The 21304-nt window shown below is 43.5% G+C and overlaps 1 protein-coding gene across 5 annotated transcripts in view; it reads left to right on the top strand.

The window, feature by feature from the left end:
* Positions 1–21304, top strand: part of TANC1 (tetratricopeptide repeat, ankyrin repeat and coiled-coil containing 1) — a 324590-nt gene that overhangs the window by 120440 nt on the left and 182846 nt on the right. For all 5 annotated transcript variants that reach the window (XM_068245707.1, XM_068245709.1, XM_068245710.1 and 2 more), the window contains one exon: positions 13185–13367. In XM_068245707.1, the coding sequence (XP_068101808.1) occupies positions 13185–13367 (183 nt within the window). The remainder of the gene's footprint in view (positions 1–13184; positions 13368–21304) is intronic.

Here is a 21304-nt window from a genome sequence, read left to right as displayed (position 1 = left end):
ATGTATTTTTTCAACCAAACTGTAACCATGTCCATCAGAGTACCTCAAACAATGCCAGCTGAGCTGGGTATATTCCCATTACTGCTTAAGATACTGAAAGAGAGTGCTGTCCCACTGGGCCCACCTACAGAGGAGCAGGCCCGGCTCATCCCATTACAAAGTCATGTTGCACAATAAAGACCAAGAAAAGTTATGTTCCCTGAAAGGAGTGCTCAATGCTATGCTCCCTTCAAACCCAGATCCAGGGGTCCTAACAATAGCCCAGATAAGACACACTACAGCCAAGAGCAAAGATGACTGTGGATAAATGAAGGAGTGAAATAAAACAGTCACAAAAGCTAGCCATATACCAGTCCCTACAGAGAGAATATAAAATGGCCCCATACCTGGAAAATCTCAAAAACTTTCAAGAGAGGCAAATCCTGAGCGTCTACAGACTGAGTGTTCACAACCTCGAAATCGAGTATGGGAGAGACAGACATATAAACCCAGGGAGGATAGACTATGCCAACACTGTGAGCAGAAAACCTTCAAGAATGACTTTCTGCTGCACTGCCCCAAATATACTGCAACCAGGGAAAAGTCCTTTAAGAAATTGATGAAACTATTTCCAGACTTTTACACATTAGAGCAGTGGTCCTCAAACTAAGGCCCACGGGCCGAATGCGGCCCCCTGAGGCTTTTTTACTGGCCCCCTACACACAAAATGTATTACTTATAGATGCGGTCCACTACATCTTTAAAAATTGGTGGTCCAAATGTAGAATAGCAATGACAATAGCAATCCACATGGAAGCCAGAAAGCAGTAATTTGTTGGTTTCCAATCAAATTCCACATCAGGTGACACTGTTGTCCAATTGGACTTCAGGTTGTCACCTGGGTATGCTTCACTGTTTGGCCCGCAAAGACCTCATTTTATGTATATTCTGGCCCCCTCAGCAGTCTGAAGTATGTTGACCTGGCCCTCGACCCAAAATGTTTGGGGACCCCTGCATTAGAGGATAAGAGACAACTCTACATTCTACTAGAAGAGAAATCCACAGTGACAATCGCTGCACACTATGTCACAGCAAGCCCCAGACTGAGAGAAGGAATCCACAGTGACAATTGCCGCACACTATGTCACAGCATGCCACAGAGTGAGAGGAGCATAAATAAACTGTAAACCTAAAAATGTCCACAAACCACGCACCCCACCCCCTTCCATGTCCCCATATCCCCCTGCTTTGGCAATGACTGTGTGAATCTTGGTCATGCCAATAAAGCTGTCCTTGAGTTGATCTGTTTGAGAGTCACTTGACCTGCCGCCACTGCTAGCTTCATGCCAAATGATGCAGTTTGAAGTTGTGTGGTTGTTGATCTGCATGCATGTGCCCTGCTTCTGAATGATAACAATTACTGCCTTTCCTAATCAAGTTTGGGCAGTAATTTTTAACAGAATCCATTGACCAAGGCCTTTGTTTTTAATTTAAGGAGTTTATCAAATGTAATATTTAACCAATTAAAAAAAAGTTACATTGTGTAAGATGTGAGTCTGAGAGTTTGGCATAGAACTTGTTTACAGGAGTTTGTGGGCATAAAATTCTGCATCTAATAAAAAGTCACAATAGACTATCACATTTCATCCTGGCCAGACTGAGTGCTGTGCTGACTCACTGCTGTGGCTGTTTAGGAAGGCAAGAGTCTGCAAAGCCGATCTGCCCAGTGGCGGAGCTGGCAGCTATTGGCAGGTATAGTTAACAGGAGAAAATTTGCTGAGGATATCTGTCATTTCCCTCAAGCTCTGAGGAAAACCTGCGGATCAAGCCAGTAAGTAAAATCAGGAGTGTGAGAAATTCTGAAAAAGATTATTAATCTTACCACAGCCTTAGGCTACAGTATGATTTATTGTACATCACAGTGCAGTCTGCTTAAAGTGAACCTGAACTGAATTATTTAAAATAAACACAATGTACCTGCAAATGAATATTACATACTTACCTTGCCGTCAGTTTCTCCCAGAAGCTTACCATTTTTTTCTTACAGTGATCCCTTTTAGTTCTGACAAGATTTTGTCAGAACTAAAATATTTCTGTTGCTGTCAGTTATATATCAGTTGCTGTCAGTTATAACTGAAAGGACAACTGATGAGAAAGGTAATGTCCATGTTTCCCTATGGCTCAAGTGGACGATATTACAGTTTAACAGCGTGCTGACCCGGAAGCTTTTATGGGGTAACGGCCATTTTCAAAATGGAAGATGGAGAATTCCATCCATCACAGTGGACAAACAGGACGCAGGAGAGGACAAAAAGATTGATGAGTAGACTACGCTGGGAGGTAAATATGACCTGTTTGTTTTATTTTGACTTTTAATTTTCAGTTCCGGGTTGCTTTAATAAGTTCCCACTTACGACCCTCTTACATAGATGTGATAACATAACAAGTGCAACGTCTTCTTTTTAGTCCTGAAGTCTCACAGATCCCTCACAGTTTGCTGAAACCCACCAGTAACAAGAGCACCTGTACTTGTCTCAAGGCCACGGTAAATTAATCAGTAATCAGGTGCTATATATAACACCTGATGTGTGATGTAAATGCACTTGCTGTTCCCCCCCCCACTTACAGATTTGTATTTATTTATTTTTGGTCACAGCATAACTTTTTGTATTTTTTTTCACTCGAAATATTGCCTATTAGATTATTGGTTAATTTACCTATAGTCTACTGTTATGAAGTGCAAATAATAAAATATTGATAAATGATATTGTTATTTAACTACAGTTAAACCTAACCCTATTCTCACACAGAACTCTCCCTCTACCAATGCCTAACCCTGCACAGGGAGGGAGGAGGTTATTGTCAGGTAGAGGAGACGGGAGGATAGTGTTAGTCAAAAGAGAGGGGAGGTTAGTGTTAGACAGAGGATGGGGAAGGCTATTGTAAGACAGAGGATGGAGGGGAGGGAAAGGTTAGTGTTAGACAGAGGATGGGGGGTTAGTGTTAGGCAGAGGAGGGGGGGGGGGGAGTTTAGTGTTCGGTAGAAAAGAGGGGAGGTTAGTGTAAGGCAGAGGAGAGGGGAGTTTAGATTTAGGCATAGCAGAGGGGGGTTTAGTTTTAGGCAGAGTAGAGGGGAGGTTAGTGTTAGGCAGAGGAGAGGGAGAAATTCGTGTAAGACAGAGGGGAGGTTAGGGTTAGGCATAGTAGAGGGGAGGTTAGTGTTAGGCAGAGGAGAGGGAGAAATTTGTGTAAGACAGAGGGGAGGTTAGGGTTAGGCAGAGGAGAGGGGAGGTTAGGGTTAGGCAGAGGAGAGGGGAGGTTAGGCAGAGGAGAGGGGAGGTTAGGCAGAGGAGAGGGGAGGTTAGGGTTAGGCAGAGGAGAGGGGAGGTTAGGGTTAGGCAGAGGAGAGGGGAGGTTAGGGTTAGGCAGAGGAGAGGGGAGGTTAGGGTTAGGCAGAGGAGAGGGGAGGTTAGGGTTAGGCAGATGAGAGGGGAGGTTAGGCAGAGGAGAGGGGAGGTTAGGCAGAGGAGAGGGGAGGTTAGGGTTAGGCAGAGGAGAGGGGAGGTTAGGGTTAGGCAGAGGAGAGGGGAGGTTAGGGTTAGGCAGAGGAGAGGGGAGGTTAGGGTTAGGCAGAGGAGAGGGGAGGTTAGGGAGAGGAGAGGGGAGGTTAGGGAGAGGAGAGGGGAGGTTAGGGTTAGGCAGAGGAGAGGGGAGTTTAGTGTTAGGCAGAGGAGAGGGGAGGTTAGGGTTAGGCAGAGGAGAGAGGAGGTTAGTGTAAGGCAGATGGGAGATTACTGTTAGGCTTAGGAGGAGGGGACACACACAAGTATGTGTGTTTTGCATGTGTCAACCAGCCAAGTGAGAACAGACACTATCCGTTCTCATAGGCTTTCATAGTAGTCTGTTCAGGAAAAGTCTGTTCAAGATAGTCTGTGGTGCAACGTAGTAGGTGGATGGAGCGAGACAGGATGTCCCAGATGGGTTCAATTGGATTCAGGTCTGGGGAACGGGTGGGCCAGTCCATAGCATCAATGCTTTCATCTTGCAGGAACTGCTGACACACTCCAGCCACATGAGGTCTAACATTGTCTTGCTTTAAAATATTAACCCAGAGCCAACCGCACCAGCATGTGGTCTCACAGGGGGTCTGAGGATCTTATTTTGGTACCTAATTGGCAGTTAGGCTACCTCTGGAGGGTTGTGCGGCCCCCCCAAAGAAATGCCACCCCACACCATTATTGACCCACTGCCAAACCGGTCATGCTGGTGAATGTTGCAGGCAGCAGAATGTTCTCCACGGCGTCTCTATACTCTGTCACGTCTGTCACATGTGCTCATTCTGTACCTGCTTTCATCTGTGAAGAGCACAGGGCGCCAGTGGGGAATTTGCCAATCTTGGTGTTCTATGGCAAATGCCAAACGTCCTGCATGGTATTGGGCTGTAAGCACAACCCCCACCTGTGGACGTCTGGCACTCATACCCCCCTCATTGTGTCTGTTTCTGACCATTTGAGCAGATAGATGCGCATTTATGGTCCACTGAAGGTCATTTTGCAGGGCTCTGGCAGTCTTCCTCCTTGCACAAAGGCGGAGGTAGCGTTTCTGCTGCGGTGCTGTTGCCCTCCTCCGCGTCTCCTGATGTACTGGCCTGTCTCCTGGTAGCGCCTCTATGCTCTGGACACTACGCTGACAGACAACCTTCTTGCCACAGCTCGCATTGATGTACCATCCGGGATGAGCTACGCTATCTGAGCCACTTGTGTGGGTTGTAGACTCCATCTCATGCTACCACAGTGAAAGCACTACCAGCATTAAAAGTGACCAAAACATCAGCCAGAAAGCATAGGAACTGAGAAGTGATCTGTGGTCACCACCTGCAGAACCATTCCTTTATTGGGGATGTCTTGCTAATGACTATAATTTCCACCTGTTGTCTATTCCATTTGCACAACAGTATGTGAAATTGATTGTCAATCAGGTACCCATACACTAGTGCAACTTCCTGTTGATATACATCAGATTTGATCACTGTGATCGAATCTGCTATGAAATAGTTAACGCAAACGTTGACCAATCATCTGATTTCCATTTGACATCGGTCGATTTAGTCGATCGGTCCAGACGGAAAACTTTGCTTGATCGTCAACGGGTTGGGTACGCGTCGTTAGTGGCATTCGATTCGTTGACGACTGACGCAGCATAGTGGCAGTAATAATGTCGCCTGTCCGCCAGCACGAGTCCCAGGGTCCATGCTGTCTCTTCTTTCAGCTGGCCTTCTTCATGTCCTCTTCACTTTCTGTCCTGTCCTGTGACAAGGCGAAGTTCAAACAGAACAGCGCCCTCTACTTTTTGAACTTCGGCTTACCACAGGACCGGATAGGAAATAAAGAGGACACAGAAGACCCCGGAACACGTGATTGCACGGCCCCCCCGGGACTCGCACCAGCAGACAGGTAAGGTCATTGCTGCTGGCCGGGTGAGCCCAATTGAAGGGAGGTGTGGGGGCGGCAAGGCAGGCAGCGGCTCTACATGTTTTGAATCGATATTATGCTGAAATCGATTTACAATCTGTGGGCAGTGTATGGGCAGCCAATAGAACTCTGTGATCATATCTGTTGGTTGAAGGCTATCGACCAGAGTATGGCTACCTTAAGTGGGCAGTCTGATTTCACAGAAGTGTGATTGACTTGGCGTTACATTGTGTTGTTTGTGTTCCCTGTATTTTTTTTTGAGCAGTGTATATTATATTCACTTTATAAGCTGCTTCTTTTATAAACTGTACTTTCTCTGGTTTCTGCCAGCTATCTGACATGCCCCATAACTCACCCATAAAGTTATCTTCTAAGATAATTTTAGATGCTGAAGGACTGGAATTCCCTCCCTAGTTTCATTGTTGCACTTAAACCGAGGAGGGTAGAATTTTATTATAAAGAAAAATAAACAGCGCGGGAGGAATTCCTGTACGGTTATTGAGGTTTACCTCCTGCTGTTCTCCGGCTCGTCTACAACTGGCTGATCTTTTACTGCAGTTTTCTGGGTTATAAATAAAGTAAGAGTAAGTGCTGTTTCCCACTAGGAATTGCGTTCACAATTGCGGTGCGACTGGGATTCCTAGTTCACTAATCACGTCACGCTGCAAATATGATACACTCAAAATTAAAGCAGGACCCAGCAGCATTGTGCTAATGAAACAATTAATAGTTATCAATGAATAACTAATAACTGTTATTATTAATTAATAATATAACCAAATTTCCATCACTGTAATACTGCTTATTGTTTTGGGATCTGCAAACTATCGGAATCTAATAGCAAAATGTTTATAGTGAAAAATCGACCCTAAAGAGAATCAGTACTGCCTAATGCCTCGTACACACCATGCAATTTCCCATCACATAGATCGGTCAAATCGATTATTTCTGAGAGGTCCGATCTGATTTTCGATTGTTTTTCTGATTGAGTTTCTGATTACTTTTATACAAATTCAATCAGAAAAACAATTGGAAATTAGATCGGACCTGTGGGAAATAATCGATTCGACCCGTCTATCTGATGGGAAATTGCATGGTGTGTACCGGGCATTACAGTAAAGTTTTAGCCTCCTGGATCTAATAGTAATTGACTTTTAAGATATATTGTTCATTCAACATCTCTGTTATGCTGGGAATACACGATGCAACTTACTGTTCAATCGACGCAAATCGGGCGTTTATTTCTGACGTTTCCAATCTGTTTCTGATCGAGTAAGGGATCGATTTTGCAAAGTTATCATTGAAAGATTGATCCCTTTATCAATCGGGAGCAGTTTGGATATGTATAGAGTGTACAACTTCCCATCCAATCACCTGTCGATTGGACGGGAAATTAAACCAGCCATACGTGGCTTGGTTATGGCAATACATGGTTTGATTATGGCCTGATAATCTAAGCCTTTCAATCCCTTCTGTCGAAAGCCTAATCTACACGGTACGATTTTTAGCCCGATTCGATATGCGATCGATATGCAAATACGATTGCTAAGATCGCATATCGAATTGATCGCGGTCTCTACACGACACGATGGCATTTCGATCACGATTCGATTAACGATGCACCTCCCACAGAGTGTTGACAACTCGTCGGCTGGACAAAAGATTGACCGTTCGCATATCGATACTACACTACCAACGATTCAATTGCCGCTATCGCACTTTTATTTAATCAGATAAAATCCAACCTGTCCGATTCAATTTCAATTCCCATAAAATTCGACCACAGAATCGAATAGACACGCTTTTTTGGCACCCGATTTTGTACCCAATTCGATCTTCTTATCGAAACGGGTATCGAATTGGGCAAAAAATTGTACCGTGTAGATTGGGCATTAAATTTGATTGGCTAGTCATCAATTCCCACCCAACACAGCAAACTCCATTTTCGTCTGTTCCATTTCCTGTAGTTGATATTTAACCGCCACTGTGTGACCAACCCCTGTGTTCCCTAATCCACGTTATTTATTATTATTATTATTTATTGTATTTATAAAGCGCCAACATATGACGCAGCACTGGACATTAATTTAGGTTACAGACAATATTTAGGGGTGACATACAGCAATATGACAATACAGGAATACAAGAAAACCAGATCACACAGCACAGTATGAGTACAAGGTAATGCTTAGTCAGTCACTGGATGGAGCATGGAGATTAGGCAAGTTAGGTTCACTCAAATGCATAGCATGGGTGCACAGTAATGGAGGTGCATGATCAGGTAGGACACAAAAGGAGGAGGACCCTGCCCAAAGGCTTACAATCTAGAGGGAGAGGTAGGAACACAAGAGGTAGGGGACCAGAGTTCAGCTGTGGGTTTAGAGCAATTGTGAGGGATGGTAGGACAGAGTGAAAAGGTGAATTTTGAGGGCCTTCTTGAAGGTGTTGAAGGAGTGGGCTGCCCTAATGGGTGGAGGTAGGGAGTTCCATAGTATTGGAGCGGCTCTTCAGAAGTCTTAGAGGCGTGCATGGGACTGGGTGATGCGGGGGGACGGTCAGGCGAAGTTCATTGGAGGAGCGGAGTGAGCGGCTAGGTGTGTACCTCTGAGTAAGATCAGAAATGTAGGTTGGACAGGTTTTATGGACGGATTTGTAGGTCAAACACAATATCTTGAATCTGATTTTGGACTGGATAGGAAGCCAGTGGAGGGATTCACGGAGGGGAGCCGCCCTGGTGGAGCTACGGGAGGAGTGGATATTTCTGGCTGCCGCATTCATGGACTGTTGTGGGGCTATTCGGGTCATAGGGAGACGAGACAGAAGGGCATTGCAGTAGTCGAGGCGGGAAATTATGAGGGCATGGGTGAGGAGTTTGGTGGTGGCAGAGGTCAGGAAAGGGCGAATCTTACAGATGTTACGAAGGTGGGAGTTGCAGGACTTTGTGAGGTTTTGGATGTGGGGAGTGAAGGAGAGTGCGGAGTCCAGGGTGACACCCAGACAGCGGGCTTGAGAGGTAGGGCGAATGGTTATCTCTAATCTCATATGTTGTCGTCCCCTTCGCATTGGTAAAAGTTTTTGCTCTCTCGACCAGGCTACAAACACAACAATTTTCGCAGCTAAACATACCACATTTTTGTGGGAATCGTTCCAACCATGTTTCCTTCTGACAACTATTAAATTCAGACCTCACCAATATATTCTTTAAATTCTGTGCCCTTTTGGCTGTCATATAGGGCCTGTGCCAACTATTCTGGTGATCATCTGATCCAACATCAGCACATTCCAATGTTTTTGTAACACATTTTGTAAATTATACCAGTGCGATCCATACATAGTCATGAATCTAATTGGATCCTTTTCCCCCACAACTTTCTTGTTCTTTTTCTTAGGTAAACGTTCGCTGCGGACCTCATCTCTCCCTTTTTCCCACATCCTCTGAAATTCTTGCTCAACTAATTCCCCTGGGTATCTGTACCAATCAGTCCCCCAACTCACGACCCTCTCTTTCAAAATCACTGTCCAGCATACACAATTTCTCCTGTGCCGATAAACCTGGCCCCTTGGTACCGCTCTTTTTTTGGGAAATCAGGTGATGGCTACCAAAATGCAACAATGTGTTGCCTGCCGTGGGTTTCCTATATGTCGTAACTAATCTCTTACCCTACCTACGAATCCTTAAACCCAAAAAGGTTAATTCCATTTCATCCACATAAAATGTGAATTTCAGGTTTCTCTCGTTGTTTCCCAACTCAAGCATGAATTGGCATAGCTGGTCTCTTGTTCCCCGCCAGACCAGGAGCATCTATGAACCTCAACCACAAGCGCACATGTCGCTGGAAGAGGTCCATAGGGTAGACGTCCTGTCGTTCCCACAGCCCTGAGTTTGCTAATATAGGCTGGATGTTAATCACAAACTGTCCCAATTAGCAACTTTAAATCAGATGGGCAACTTTCTGCCCATATATGGGGCTTGGAGATAATTTGCTGCGATTACCTCCCATCATTTACATTGTCTCCTGAATGTGCTGACCTTTCTGGCAGGACAAAACAACCCTGTACAGTTATCACATGTACAATCTTCCTCCTGGTTGCATTAATAAACATCCCCAGTCTTTCCCCAGCATCCGCTCTATAAACCCGCGGTCAGGGAGTTGCGCTATATATTACATGCGTGAGGACAGGCAAGAGGATTGTTGTGGGAACGTTATTGTGAGGCCAACTAAAACACAAGTGGAAGGCAGAGCGGGGCATTTACTCTAAGTGCTATTTATTTCCTCATTTTCCAGCCGTACCCTGTAAATCTTTCACTGCGCTTTCCTAGTTCAGAGGAAAAGCTTTTCTTTCAAAGCATTCTCATGAATCCTGGGCTGATTGAGTCGCTTCTATAGAAATGGATTTCCGATTTGCTTTTGCTTCCTTTTTTTTTCCTCTCTCTCAAAGAACTGAAAATTGTATCCTCTCCATTCGGCTTGTTTTACTGTCCTTCGGGGAGGGTTACTCTGATTTTATGAGGCTGCTTTGTAGAGGAAGCGAGGCTGGAACATGTGCGGAGCTGCCTGTCTGAGACAAAGGCAACGACAACGGAACATTTGTAAATTGCTTTTCTTTCGTAGGACCCAAAGCGCTTATATAAGCGTGTTCATAGTGATGTGATAGTGATCAGTTCATAGGGATGTGTACAGGGGAAAAGTTAAGTGACCATAAATACCAGACTAAACAAGTGGCTTTTCAGTTTTGATTTAAACATCTCCAGGGTAGGAGCTGTCTTGATTAAGTTCGGCAGGGCATTCCAGAGGGTATGGGCAGCCTGACAGAAAGCTCTGGGTCCAAAAGCTTTTAGTTGGACTCTGGCAATTAGGAATGATCAAGGAGATGCAAATTCTTCCGAGTTTATGCAAATTGTAATGCAAGTATATGCAGCAATAAAATGGACCAATTAATTTAAACCTGGGTTTAAATTGATTGGTCCATTTTCAAACCGTATACATTTGCATAAAAATTTGCATGAACTCGGAAGAACTTGCATCTATTTGATTATCCCTACTAGGGATGGTCAAATTATTTGGATCCTTTGATCTGAGGTTGTGGGGGGTGTGATTGATTTTCCATTTTATGGGTAGCGGGCGTAGTAATCAAAGGATTGGTGTTATGTGGAAATGGCGGGGTTGGCGACGATAGACAATGAATGATTGGAGATCCTTGCACTATATACAGACATGGCCAACCCTGGCACTGGGTGGGACATTGGCACCCATCATTTGTTTTATGTTTAGTTTCAAAAGATTTTTTTAATTAGGTTCACATTGGGCCTTGAGTTCCTTGTAAAAGCATGAACAGAATGGAATATGAAAGTGACGCCGCAAGCTATAGGCACCTTGCGTTGCGTACAGTGACGGTTACAGTCAATGAAACGTATGTTTTACTGTTAACATGCATTTTTTGTGGTAACGTACTGCCTTCAGTGCATTGAGATGCCATTATGCTGCAACAAACCAGATGCACTGTGAATGTCGCCTAGGTGGTGTATTGTATTGCGGAAAGCTGCGTTACAGTGTTGCTTCTCGGAGTCTAATTCATTGTTGGGAACCTGGAGTCAGTGGTTTCATAAACCGAGGAGTTGGAGTCAGATGATTTTTGTCCCAACTCCACAACTCTGATAAGTATCAGACTAAGGAGTGGAGGAGGCGGAGCAGTTTGAGGTACTTGGAGTCAGAGGTTTTATAAACTGAGGAGTCTGGTTATTTTTGTACCAACTCCAAAGCCCTGTGATAAACCGCACTGCAACACACCACTGTGAATGTTAGGCAGAGGAAGTCCGAGAGAGGAGAGGTTAGTGTTAGTCAGAGAAGAAGTGGAGGTTAGTGTTAGTCAGAGAAGAAGTGTTAGGTAAGTGTTAGGTGTGAAGAGGTTAGTGTTAGGCAGAGCAGAGGTTAGTGTTAGGTGTGGAGAGGAGAGGTTAGTGTTAGGTGTGAAGAGGTTAGTGTTAGATGTAGAGAGGAGAGGTTAGTGTTAGGCAGAGGAGAGGTTAGTGTTAGGCAGAGGGGAGGTTAGTGTTAGGCAGAGGAGAGGTTAGTGTTAGGCAGAGGAGAGGTTAGTGTTAGGTGTGAAGAGGTTAGTGTTAGATGTAGAGAGGAGAAGTTAGTGTTAGGTGTGGAGAGGTTAGTGTTAGGTGTGGAGAGGTTAGTGTTGGGTGCGGAGAGGAGAAGTTAGTGTTAGGCAGAGGAGAGGTTAGTGTTAGGCAGAGGAGAGGTTAGTGTTAGGTGTGGAGAGGTTAGTGTTAGGTGCGGAGAGGAGAAGTTAGTGTTAGGCAGAGGAGAGGTTAGTGTTAGGTGTGGAGGGGTTAGTGTTAGGTGTGAAGAGGTTAGTGTTAGATGTAGAGAGGAGAAGTTAGTGTTAGGTGTGGAGAGGTTAGTGTTAGGTGCGGAGAGGAGAAGTTAGTGTTAGGCAGAGGAGAGGTTAGTGTTAGGCAGAGGAGAGGTTAGTGTTAGGTGTGGAGAGGTTAGTGTTAGGTGCGGAGAGGAGAAGTTAGTGTTAGGCAGAGGAGAGGTTAGTGTTAGGTGTGGAGGGGTTAGTGTTAGGTGTGAAGAGGTTAGTGTTAGATGTAGAGAGGAGAAGTTAGTGTTAGGTGTGGAGAGGTTAGTGTTAGGCAGAGGAGAAGTTAGTGTTAGGCAGAGGAGAGGTTAGTGTTAGGCAGAGGAGAGGTTAGTGTTAGGCAGAGGAGAGGTTAGTGTTAGGCAGAGGAGAGGGTCACCCTGCATTACTCATAATGGCATTCTCATCATATATTCCAGATAATACCCTTGTAGGCACAACCACAGCCATACAGCTTTTTTTGTTTTGTTTTTTGTTTTTCATTTTGCTTTGTTTAATCAAATTTTCCTTCAGACCTAACCTTACATTTTATAAAATTTTCTACAATAAGAGTACCATGCAGCAGATCACAGCAGCGCATTCTAAATTTGCAGTTTCACATTTCCGAAAACATAAGCCTAAAATTGCATTTTCAATATCTGAGTATGAGCCATCTTTTTCCGGTAACACTGTAAAACAAAATAACCGATTGGGCAGTATCGTCATTTTCACTGTGACTATTTATCTTAGCCAAAAGGTGATATAACGTTTCTAGCATGCAGGCATCTGTTTTAGGTTCGTTGACAAAGCACGGTAACTAGCCTCATATAGAGTGTTGTATTTGCTTGTCACATGGATATCCATATAAGGATGTTTTCACCCACTGAAATAAACATTTGAGTTCCCATTGAGTGTAAACATGGTCAGATTTTTTGCACACTTTATTGATGACATGAGCAGAAAACCGTTTTGTAGCGTGTCCAAGTCCTGGATTCTATAGAGCTGTTAGCGTTTACTGCTCATTATGAATGTACCAGCTAAGAATTTACCTTGTGAAGACCACTTAACCCTTTAGCAGCCAAATTATTTTAGCACTTTTTTTTTTCATGGTTACATTTTCTAGCATCTAATTAGTACTGCTGTAATGTGTACTTATGGCTACTTGTCACTAGGGAGCAGTGTAAGACTATTTATAGTGGACTTCTGCTTTCAGTTTCTAGATTTTCTGCTAGTAGAGAGAGATTACAGCATTCTAAGGATTTACAGCACGTCAAGTTCTTCTGATTGACGTCAAAAGCGGTGCAATTACCTCAAAAGAGATAACTGCCAAAGATTATCTTGCGTTGCTCCGTTCACTTATCATATTTCTTTTTTGTTTTGCAGCAGAGGAAAAGAATCAGAGTATACTTTATTCGGGTCACAATGGGGATTATCCAAATTCTTGCATCCAAGATGACCTGTATAAAATGGGCTTCACCAAGGGAGTGTCCGTGTCTTTGCCCTCATCACCTCTGCTGCCTCGCCAGTCTTATGCTATGCAGCAGCGGGCACCTAAGAAGTCTCCAGGTAAGCTGAGCTTCTGTATCTGATGATATTCTTTTCAGATTGGATGAAACTGTTTAATTTGTCCAGTGAGCTGACCTGGTAATTACAATTGGCCACTATTAGTGGGAAAGGCATTGACAATCTATGGCTGTTTTTGATGGCAACCTCATCGTTCCTGGCCACCAGAATCCACATTTCCTGTGTAACTTGTGGTTTATTTGGGTAAAGGTGGCCATGAACGCTACAATTTGCTGAACGATTGTTTATAAACAATTCTTCATATGAACGATCGGAAGTGATCGATTGGGACCACAAGTGGACAAAAATATTTTAACCAATCCGATCAGATTAATGAAATTGATCCTATTTTTGTATCAATCCTGTCAAATCTTTTCTGATCATTCATATGAAGAATCGTTCATAAAAAACAATCGTTCAGCAAATTGTGTTGTTAGTGGGCACTTTAAAGCGGAGATGTAGGAATAAAATAAAGTTGAAGAGAAATCGAGAGCCCAATATGGTGTAGTATGTCAAAATTGATTGGATAAATGAAACAGTGAGATGGTAATACTCACAAACACGGGTTACCACCTAGGTAACCACTCATTAGGCAGGTGAGGAGATTAGACCTGTCCTCACTCAGGATTAAGAAGTTGCTCTCTGTAGATAGGAAGAAAGGGGGTAGATCACCCCTCCACCTGCCGTGGACTCAAATCTATTGGTAGGTGAACAGAGGCGCCAGAAGGATAAACGTACATAACATTTTTAAAAAATTGCTGGGAGGAAGTGGTGGACTCGCCTCCGTTAAAGCAGACACCAAGGACTGTAAATATATAGATATACACATTTATTGAAAATACCCCAAAGATGCAACGTGTTTCACGGGCACAGCCCACTTCTTCAGGCAATAAGCAGGGGATAAACAACTGTAAACAAAAGACAGAGGCATAGCTATAAATGTTGCCATAAAAAGATACAAATGGATTATTAGTTAGTGTAATAAGAATAGTACTTCAAAAATAGTGTTAAGTGATATGTTATAGCAGGGGGGTGATTGCAAGGAATTGGTCGGTGTAAACTACATAATGTGTATAGGGGAATGGACTAGATAACAGTGGTAAAAGGTAGTTAGTAAATCAGATTAAGTTGGTATCAAATTGACCACTTTAGGTATATTTCAGTAGAAGTTAGGGAATAGAATAAGTTGTAGCTGGCAAGAGGGAAAAAGGCATGCGTAGTGGTTAAAAACAAAGATAAAGACTTACCAGCAATTCAGTTAAAGCAGAGCGCCTCTGGCAGTTGCTGATTGGAGGACTCTCTGTCACCATGGCCACTGACTCCACCCACCCACACTGGAGCAGCTTCTGAATAGGCCAGAGCTGCCAGCATTAACACATTTAAAGCAGCAAGCGACCTAACAAAAGTACAGAGGCGCTCTGCTTGCTATAACTGAATTGCTGGTAAGTCTTTATCTTTGTTTTTAACCACTACGCATGCCTTTTCCCCTCTTGCCAGCTACAACTTATTCCATTCCCTACCTTCTACTGAAATATACCTAAAGCGGTCAATTTGATACCAACTTAATCTGATTTACTAACTACCTTTTACCACTGTTATCTAGTCCATTCCCCTATACACATTATGTAGTTTACACCGACCAATTCCTTGCAATAACCCCTCTGCTATAACATATCACTTAACACTATTTTTGAAGTACTATTCTTATTTCACTAAGTAATAATCGATTTGTATCTTTTTATGGCAACATTTATAGCTATGCCTCTTGTCTTTTGTTTAGTTGTTTATCCCCTGCTTATTGCCTGAAGAAGTGGGCTGTGCCCGCGAAACGCGTTGCATCTTTGGGGTATTTTCAATAAATGTGTATATCTATATATTTACAGTCCTTGGTGTCTGCTTTAGCGGAGGCGAGTCCACCACTTCCTCCCAGCAATTTTTTAAAAATGTTATGTACTTTTATCCTTCACGGAGATATAGGAATATCCCTCCTGGCTACATCTTCCAGAGTGGATTGGAATGGGCACTAGGCCAGAGTAGACCTATTTTTGTGTGTGTGTGTGTGTGTGTGTGTGTGGGGGGAGGGGGGGGGGGGTAGGAGCGCAAAAAGATAAATCTACTTTTGTGTATCAGTACAGCTATCCTTTAAATATACTGTATACACATTGATATTTTAACTTTCCAGCAGCCTTCATCATAATCAAAGAAGTACAGGTCATATTGGAGCGAGACTAGGTTTGCAGGATAACCTATATTCCCACTAGAATTTGTTTGTTTAATCAGGCCAAAGGAAGAGGGGACTGATGTGCTGAGAGCAGGATCCCATAGCAATCTCTGATTAGTGTTTCCTGTGAAGGAATGAGTGAAAGCCGAATTTTGATTGGCTGCTGTTAGTGCTGCATTCTGCACATTTTTCGTGGCCTCATTGACAGCTCTGTGGCTGAGGTAGTGCTTGCTATGACCGTTAGTGCAGCTGACACCCCCCCTCCATAGAGGCAGCCAGCAGGCCGTGCACACAGCACACAATTACTACAGAAGAGAAACTTGTGTTTATTTAATCCCAGTTAAGCATGGCTGAGCACTCTTGAAAACTAGGCGCACATAAACCTAAGCTGGGAAATGGCATGAGAGGCCGCTACAAGCGTGCCTGATGGGATGTGCTGGGAGATGATGATACAGAATGATCAGGCTAGCTTCATAAAGTGGACAACATGGAGTTAGGATTTAGACATTGTCAGTGGGATAGGGGTCGGCTTCAGCATTCATAGTACAGTATTTATAAATACAATAAATAATAATAATAGTATAACTAAGCAAAATATAAAGTTTATATAATATTGTTTTTCATGCCGTCCGCTGTGTGTATGTGTGTCCATCCACCCGGACACGCCCCTCTTGCCCACTGTGATTGGCTGCTGTGCTGATTTAACGGCATTTGCACGATGTCCAGGGCAGAATAATTGTACTGCTGTATCAGGATAAAGTGAAGCATTCAGCAAAGCAGATAGATTTTCAAAAACAGAGGAGTAAAAAAATGTTTATTTAGTTTTATTCAATATGAGGGACTTACCTATAGGTTCTCACTATGTTTACCATTCTTCGATTTAGTAAAAGCAGTAAAGTTGCTAAAGAATGTTTCTCCTCTGTATGTCCGTGTATATAAGCTGTGTTTTTCAGTTCTGGTCAGGAACCAGTCCGACGAAGGCTTTTTATAAGTCGAAAGCTCACTGTTTATCAATCTCTAAGTTAGCCAATAAATGGTATCATCCTGATTCAAAACTTCTTAGATTTAGTAAAATTGTGCTATCGATATTGTATCATTAATGAGCACCTTTACGCTGGTTTCACATTAAGCTGAATACTCAACTGACGACCCAGGAAGATGGATCCCAGCGATGAGCATATCCCGATCCACGTCCCTGCCGGCGGGTACACATGCACAGGAAGGGCGCGTAGGAGAGTTCAAATGAATGCAACAATTTGTGCGGAGGTGATTTTGGGTCCTTCACTGCAGGGTCCCACTGACATCACCGGGTTAGCACCTCCTGCGCATGTATCCACTAGTGATGGTTAAGGAGATGCAAATAACTTCGAACTGATGCAAATTTCATAAAATCCTGCTGAGGTAAAATTTGATTGGTTCATTTTCAAGCTGCATAAATGTGCATACATTTGCATCAACTAGAAGTTATTTGCATCTACTTGACCATCACTAGTGCCCACTTCACACGAGAACACACCCACATCACCGGGAGCGCACTGTGCCTGCGCAAAAGACGTTCCATCCCTGCGGCGAGGAACCCAAATGACTTTTAGGGGCTGGAAGACGCCCCAGATAAGTAAAACTACATTTATCCTGTGCCCTCCTTAGTCCTTTAAGCTCTATTTTCAAGTGTGAAACTGTGTTTATCCACAATACGGTTCTGTTTCATTACCAATGTCATACAGTCCCAGGAAAGAATATAGCTCACTTTCTTTTCATATTGGTTTGCTGCTTGGACTTTGACCTAGCCAGGCGGTACACTGGAGGAAGGGCAGGGGAGTGATGACTTCATGGTGTTTACTTTGGATCTACAAGTCTATTTCCTCTAATAAACCTCTATCTGGACTGGGGAGAGCATGAGGCTGCAGGTAAAGCCGTTTCTTCCCTCGCTGTATTGCAGATCCTCTGGCAATAACACGATGGGGCCTGTTTATCAATGGTTCTCCTGAGCTGCAAAACAATGGCTCCTGCAAACTTCACACCTGAAAATCATACATTAGGTGGCAGATGCTTGTAGACCTCAAGGCAATGCAGGCTTGGAAGTATCTGCAATGGGAAGATTCCTTCACTACGTGTCCTGATGACATTAGCCACGACTTCTGGAATTCCAGTGTGTAGTTTTTTATTTTTTATTTTTAAAGCTGAAATACACAGCAATGTACTGTATACTGCAGAGACATTCGGTTTTGAAGTGTTAAAGTGGACCTGAACTCAGAACTTCCTCTCTGCTGTAAAAGATGAGCAACAGCATAATTACATTTAAAGAAGAACATTTATTTCTTACAATTGATACATATCTTGCAATAAATCGGCAGTGTGTCTACTTCCTGCTTTCATGGAAGCAGACATAGGGTTATCATCCTGTGTTTACAGTTTAGCTGCTCTGCCGTGGCAGAGGAGATCCTGCGCTGACAGAGCTGAGAGATCAAATTACAGTTGCAATTAGTCACAGATGTGGGAGTTATTAGACAGGCTAAACTTCCGCTTAGAAGTATCAGAGGCAAAGGATCAGCAGCACAGCCAGACAATGTGCATTGCTTTGAAGGTAAAAAATGTCAGCCTCCATACCCCCTTTACCTGGCTTTGCCTTTAATGTACAACTGTAGTGAGAGGGATATGGAGGCCGCCATCTGTATTTCCTTCTAAGCAATACCACTTGCCTGGCAGCCCTGCTGATCCTCTGCAACTAATACTTTTAGCCATAGCTCCTGAACAAGCATGCAGCAGATCAGGCGTTTCTGACATTATTGTCAGATCTGAACAAATTAGCTGCATGTTTGTTTCTGGTGTGATTCAGACGCTACTGCAGCCAAATAGACCAGCAGGGCTGCCAGGCAACTGGTATTATCTAAAAGGAAATAAATATGGCAGCCTCCTTATACTTCTCACTTGAGTTGTCCTTTAATGATTGAGTTGTATTGCCCTGTGTATGAGGCTTGTCCTGTCTCGCTGTTGGCCACGCTGAGGTCACTAATGAGTGGAGAGAGAGGAATGTCACTGTGACAGCCTCTGTTGTTGCAGTCACAGCAGAGCTCAGTGTTGGTGGAGAGGAATTCTCTGGCTCTGATCTGACCCTGGCTACATCCTCGCAATGACCTCAGGTCATCCTCGCATGGCTTGCTATTATGTGCATGAACGCACTTGCTTGGGAAACACATCCTCCTCCTCCTCCCTCTGCTCATTTAACCTTTCTTCAACAATTCAATTTATTCAAACATCAAAAGGGCATAGACACTATGAATATCTGAACACTTCACTGGGCTTTTTAAGTGGACAGATTTTTCCTCATTTTCTCGAAGGTCTTTCCTATTTAACTTCATTCTGCAGTGTAGTGTGGATTGTCCCCGAGTGTGTGCACACTTGACAGTTACCTGGTTTTTATTTAAAGGATAACTCTACTCATGAAAGCACACGTGGTTACCCATCTACCCCCTGGAATATAGCATAAACTATGCGTTACATTTCACCAGTATGTGTAGTCACTCGTATTGAAGTGAGGCAGCCTGGTCCCCCTTGCCCGATAAGCTCTGTGAGGTGTTAATAAATACTGACATCACTTGGGAAGGGTGAGCTGTAGGGCAGGATTTCATCGATCAAACAATTTCATGGGGATTCATGTTGAAAATCCTCCCACTGACCTACATTGACATTCATCAGATCGTGTCTGGACAGCTTTAAAGAGAACCAATCAGGGGCGCAACTAGAAAACACTGGGGCCCCCTGCAAAACATTTGGATTTATCGTCTCAAATTTATCACTGGTGGCAACATTAATTCTGCCAGGGGATCTGTACAGAATGCTTGTTACTGAGAGTTCTATGCACAGAGGTAGATACTGCTTGTTTGACAGATGGAAATGCCGTTCTTTCGCACAATGCAACAAGGTTCACAGACCTCAAACTGTCAGGACCATGGTCATTACATCACACGGTGGGAGGGGTTTCGCCACCCCTGATGATCTGATCGAGGAAAGTTAACATTTCTCGGTGGGAAAGGGGGTATCAGGTACTGATAGAGATAAAGTTCGATCCTCTGTTAAAGTTCCTCTTTAGAGGACCTCAGACTCGAAAATCTTAAAATTTAAAATACATGTAAACATACACAAATAAGAAGTACGTTTCTTCCAGAATAAAATGAGCCATAAATTACTTTTCTCCTATGTTGCTGTCACTTACAGTAGGTGGTAGAAATCTGACATTACTGACATGGGGGTTCTCAGGGTTTTCTTTATTTTTAAACGCACTTAGTGAATGGCAGCTGCTCCGCCCAACTGCCAAAAAAGTGTGCAGGGAGGCTGGCCAGCATATTTGTATAAATCTTTTTCAGGGAATGTCTTTATAAACAATATAGGCAATGCTGAGTATCCCCCACGAAGAGATGGGCTAACCCAAAACCTGTCGGTAATGTCAGATTTCTACTACCTACTGTAAGTGACGGCAACATAGGCGAAAAGTAATTTATGGCTCATTTTACTCTGGAAGAAATGTACTTCTAATTTGTATGTCTTTTAAATTTTAAGATTTTCGCTACAGTTCCTCTTTAAGCCATTTGTATGGTTTTTGTTTTATATAACTGACTGACATCTGAAAAGGATTTTTTTTCCTCCCTTCCATGGTCATAAACTGTTGCATGTGATGTTACCTGTCTTACCTGCTGCAGGACATTCCCGAGCTGTGCTGGGCTCTGGGAAAGACCGAATCCTTTGATCCATAAATCAACCTCTGAACTAGGTGGCTGTTTGTGCCAGTGAGCTGTGTAGTCAGCAGTGTTTACCCCGGCCCTGTGTTTGGTCAGTGCGCTCTGCTTTCCCCAGCTGGAGGGAGAATTACTCGTCCTGCTGTGTCAGCCACATACAACTGAGCACCAGCAGTGCTATCTGAGCTGGAACGCCGGTATTAATGTCATTATTAAGACGCTGTGGATTGTGGAGCCACTAAACAGAGGTAAGACTGCACACACTCAGTCCTTTGAAGAGGGAGACACTCACAAAGTTCCATATCTCTAAACTTTTTAAGCGACAGCTCGTCCCCTCTGCATTAACTGTTAGGTCTCAGCTGTTGGCTGGAGCCTATATTTAGTGCAGTTTCTGCCGCCGCTGTCATTTGGTGGGTCAGAAAAAGCTGCGTTGTTGTCCTGATATATGTGCTGTTTGCTAAGCTTCTGTAACTCATAAATGTGCTCAACAGAGATCTGATAGACCAACTGGGGCTGAGTGAGAAAAGTGAATTCTTTTAGTGAGGGTAGACATAGTGGTGATTAGGAGTGGCCATACAGATCAGGCTACAGACTAGCTGTATTAATAGCCGCTTCAGCGTTCTCCACGTCAACAACCATCTACTACCCCTCATATTGTGACATTTGCATACAGTGTTCACTGTGCAATCAGATGGTATATTTAATACTGAGCGTATTAAATATACCATCTGATTGCACAGTGAACACTGTATGCAAATGTCACAGTTTGGGGGTTAAATGCCGTTTCTGCAGCTAAAATAAATTTGGTCATGTGATCAGATAGGCCTAATAAAATATGTGTCCTGCAGTTGGGGTTTAGATGTATTTTTCTGTAAAGATAGTACTGCATACACTTTGAGCTTCCTACAGGAGTGGGTACAACTAATCTCTGTACAATCACTAATCACTTTTCACAAGTACTGCTAATCACTGTGCTGCTGATCTGC

The sequence above is a fragment of the Hyperolius riggenbachi genome, chromosome 7 (genome assembly GCF_040937935.1).
Source record: "Hyperolius riggenbachi isolate aHypRig1 chromosome 7, aHypRig1.pri, whole genome shotgun sequence".
NCBI classification, from domain to species: Eukaryota; Metazoa; Chordata; class Amphibia; order Anura; family Hyperoliidae; genus Hyperolius; species Hyperolius riggenbachi.
The sequence above is the reverse complement of the archived record's forward strand: the minus strand, read 5'-3'. Positions and strand labels throughout refer to the sequence as shown.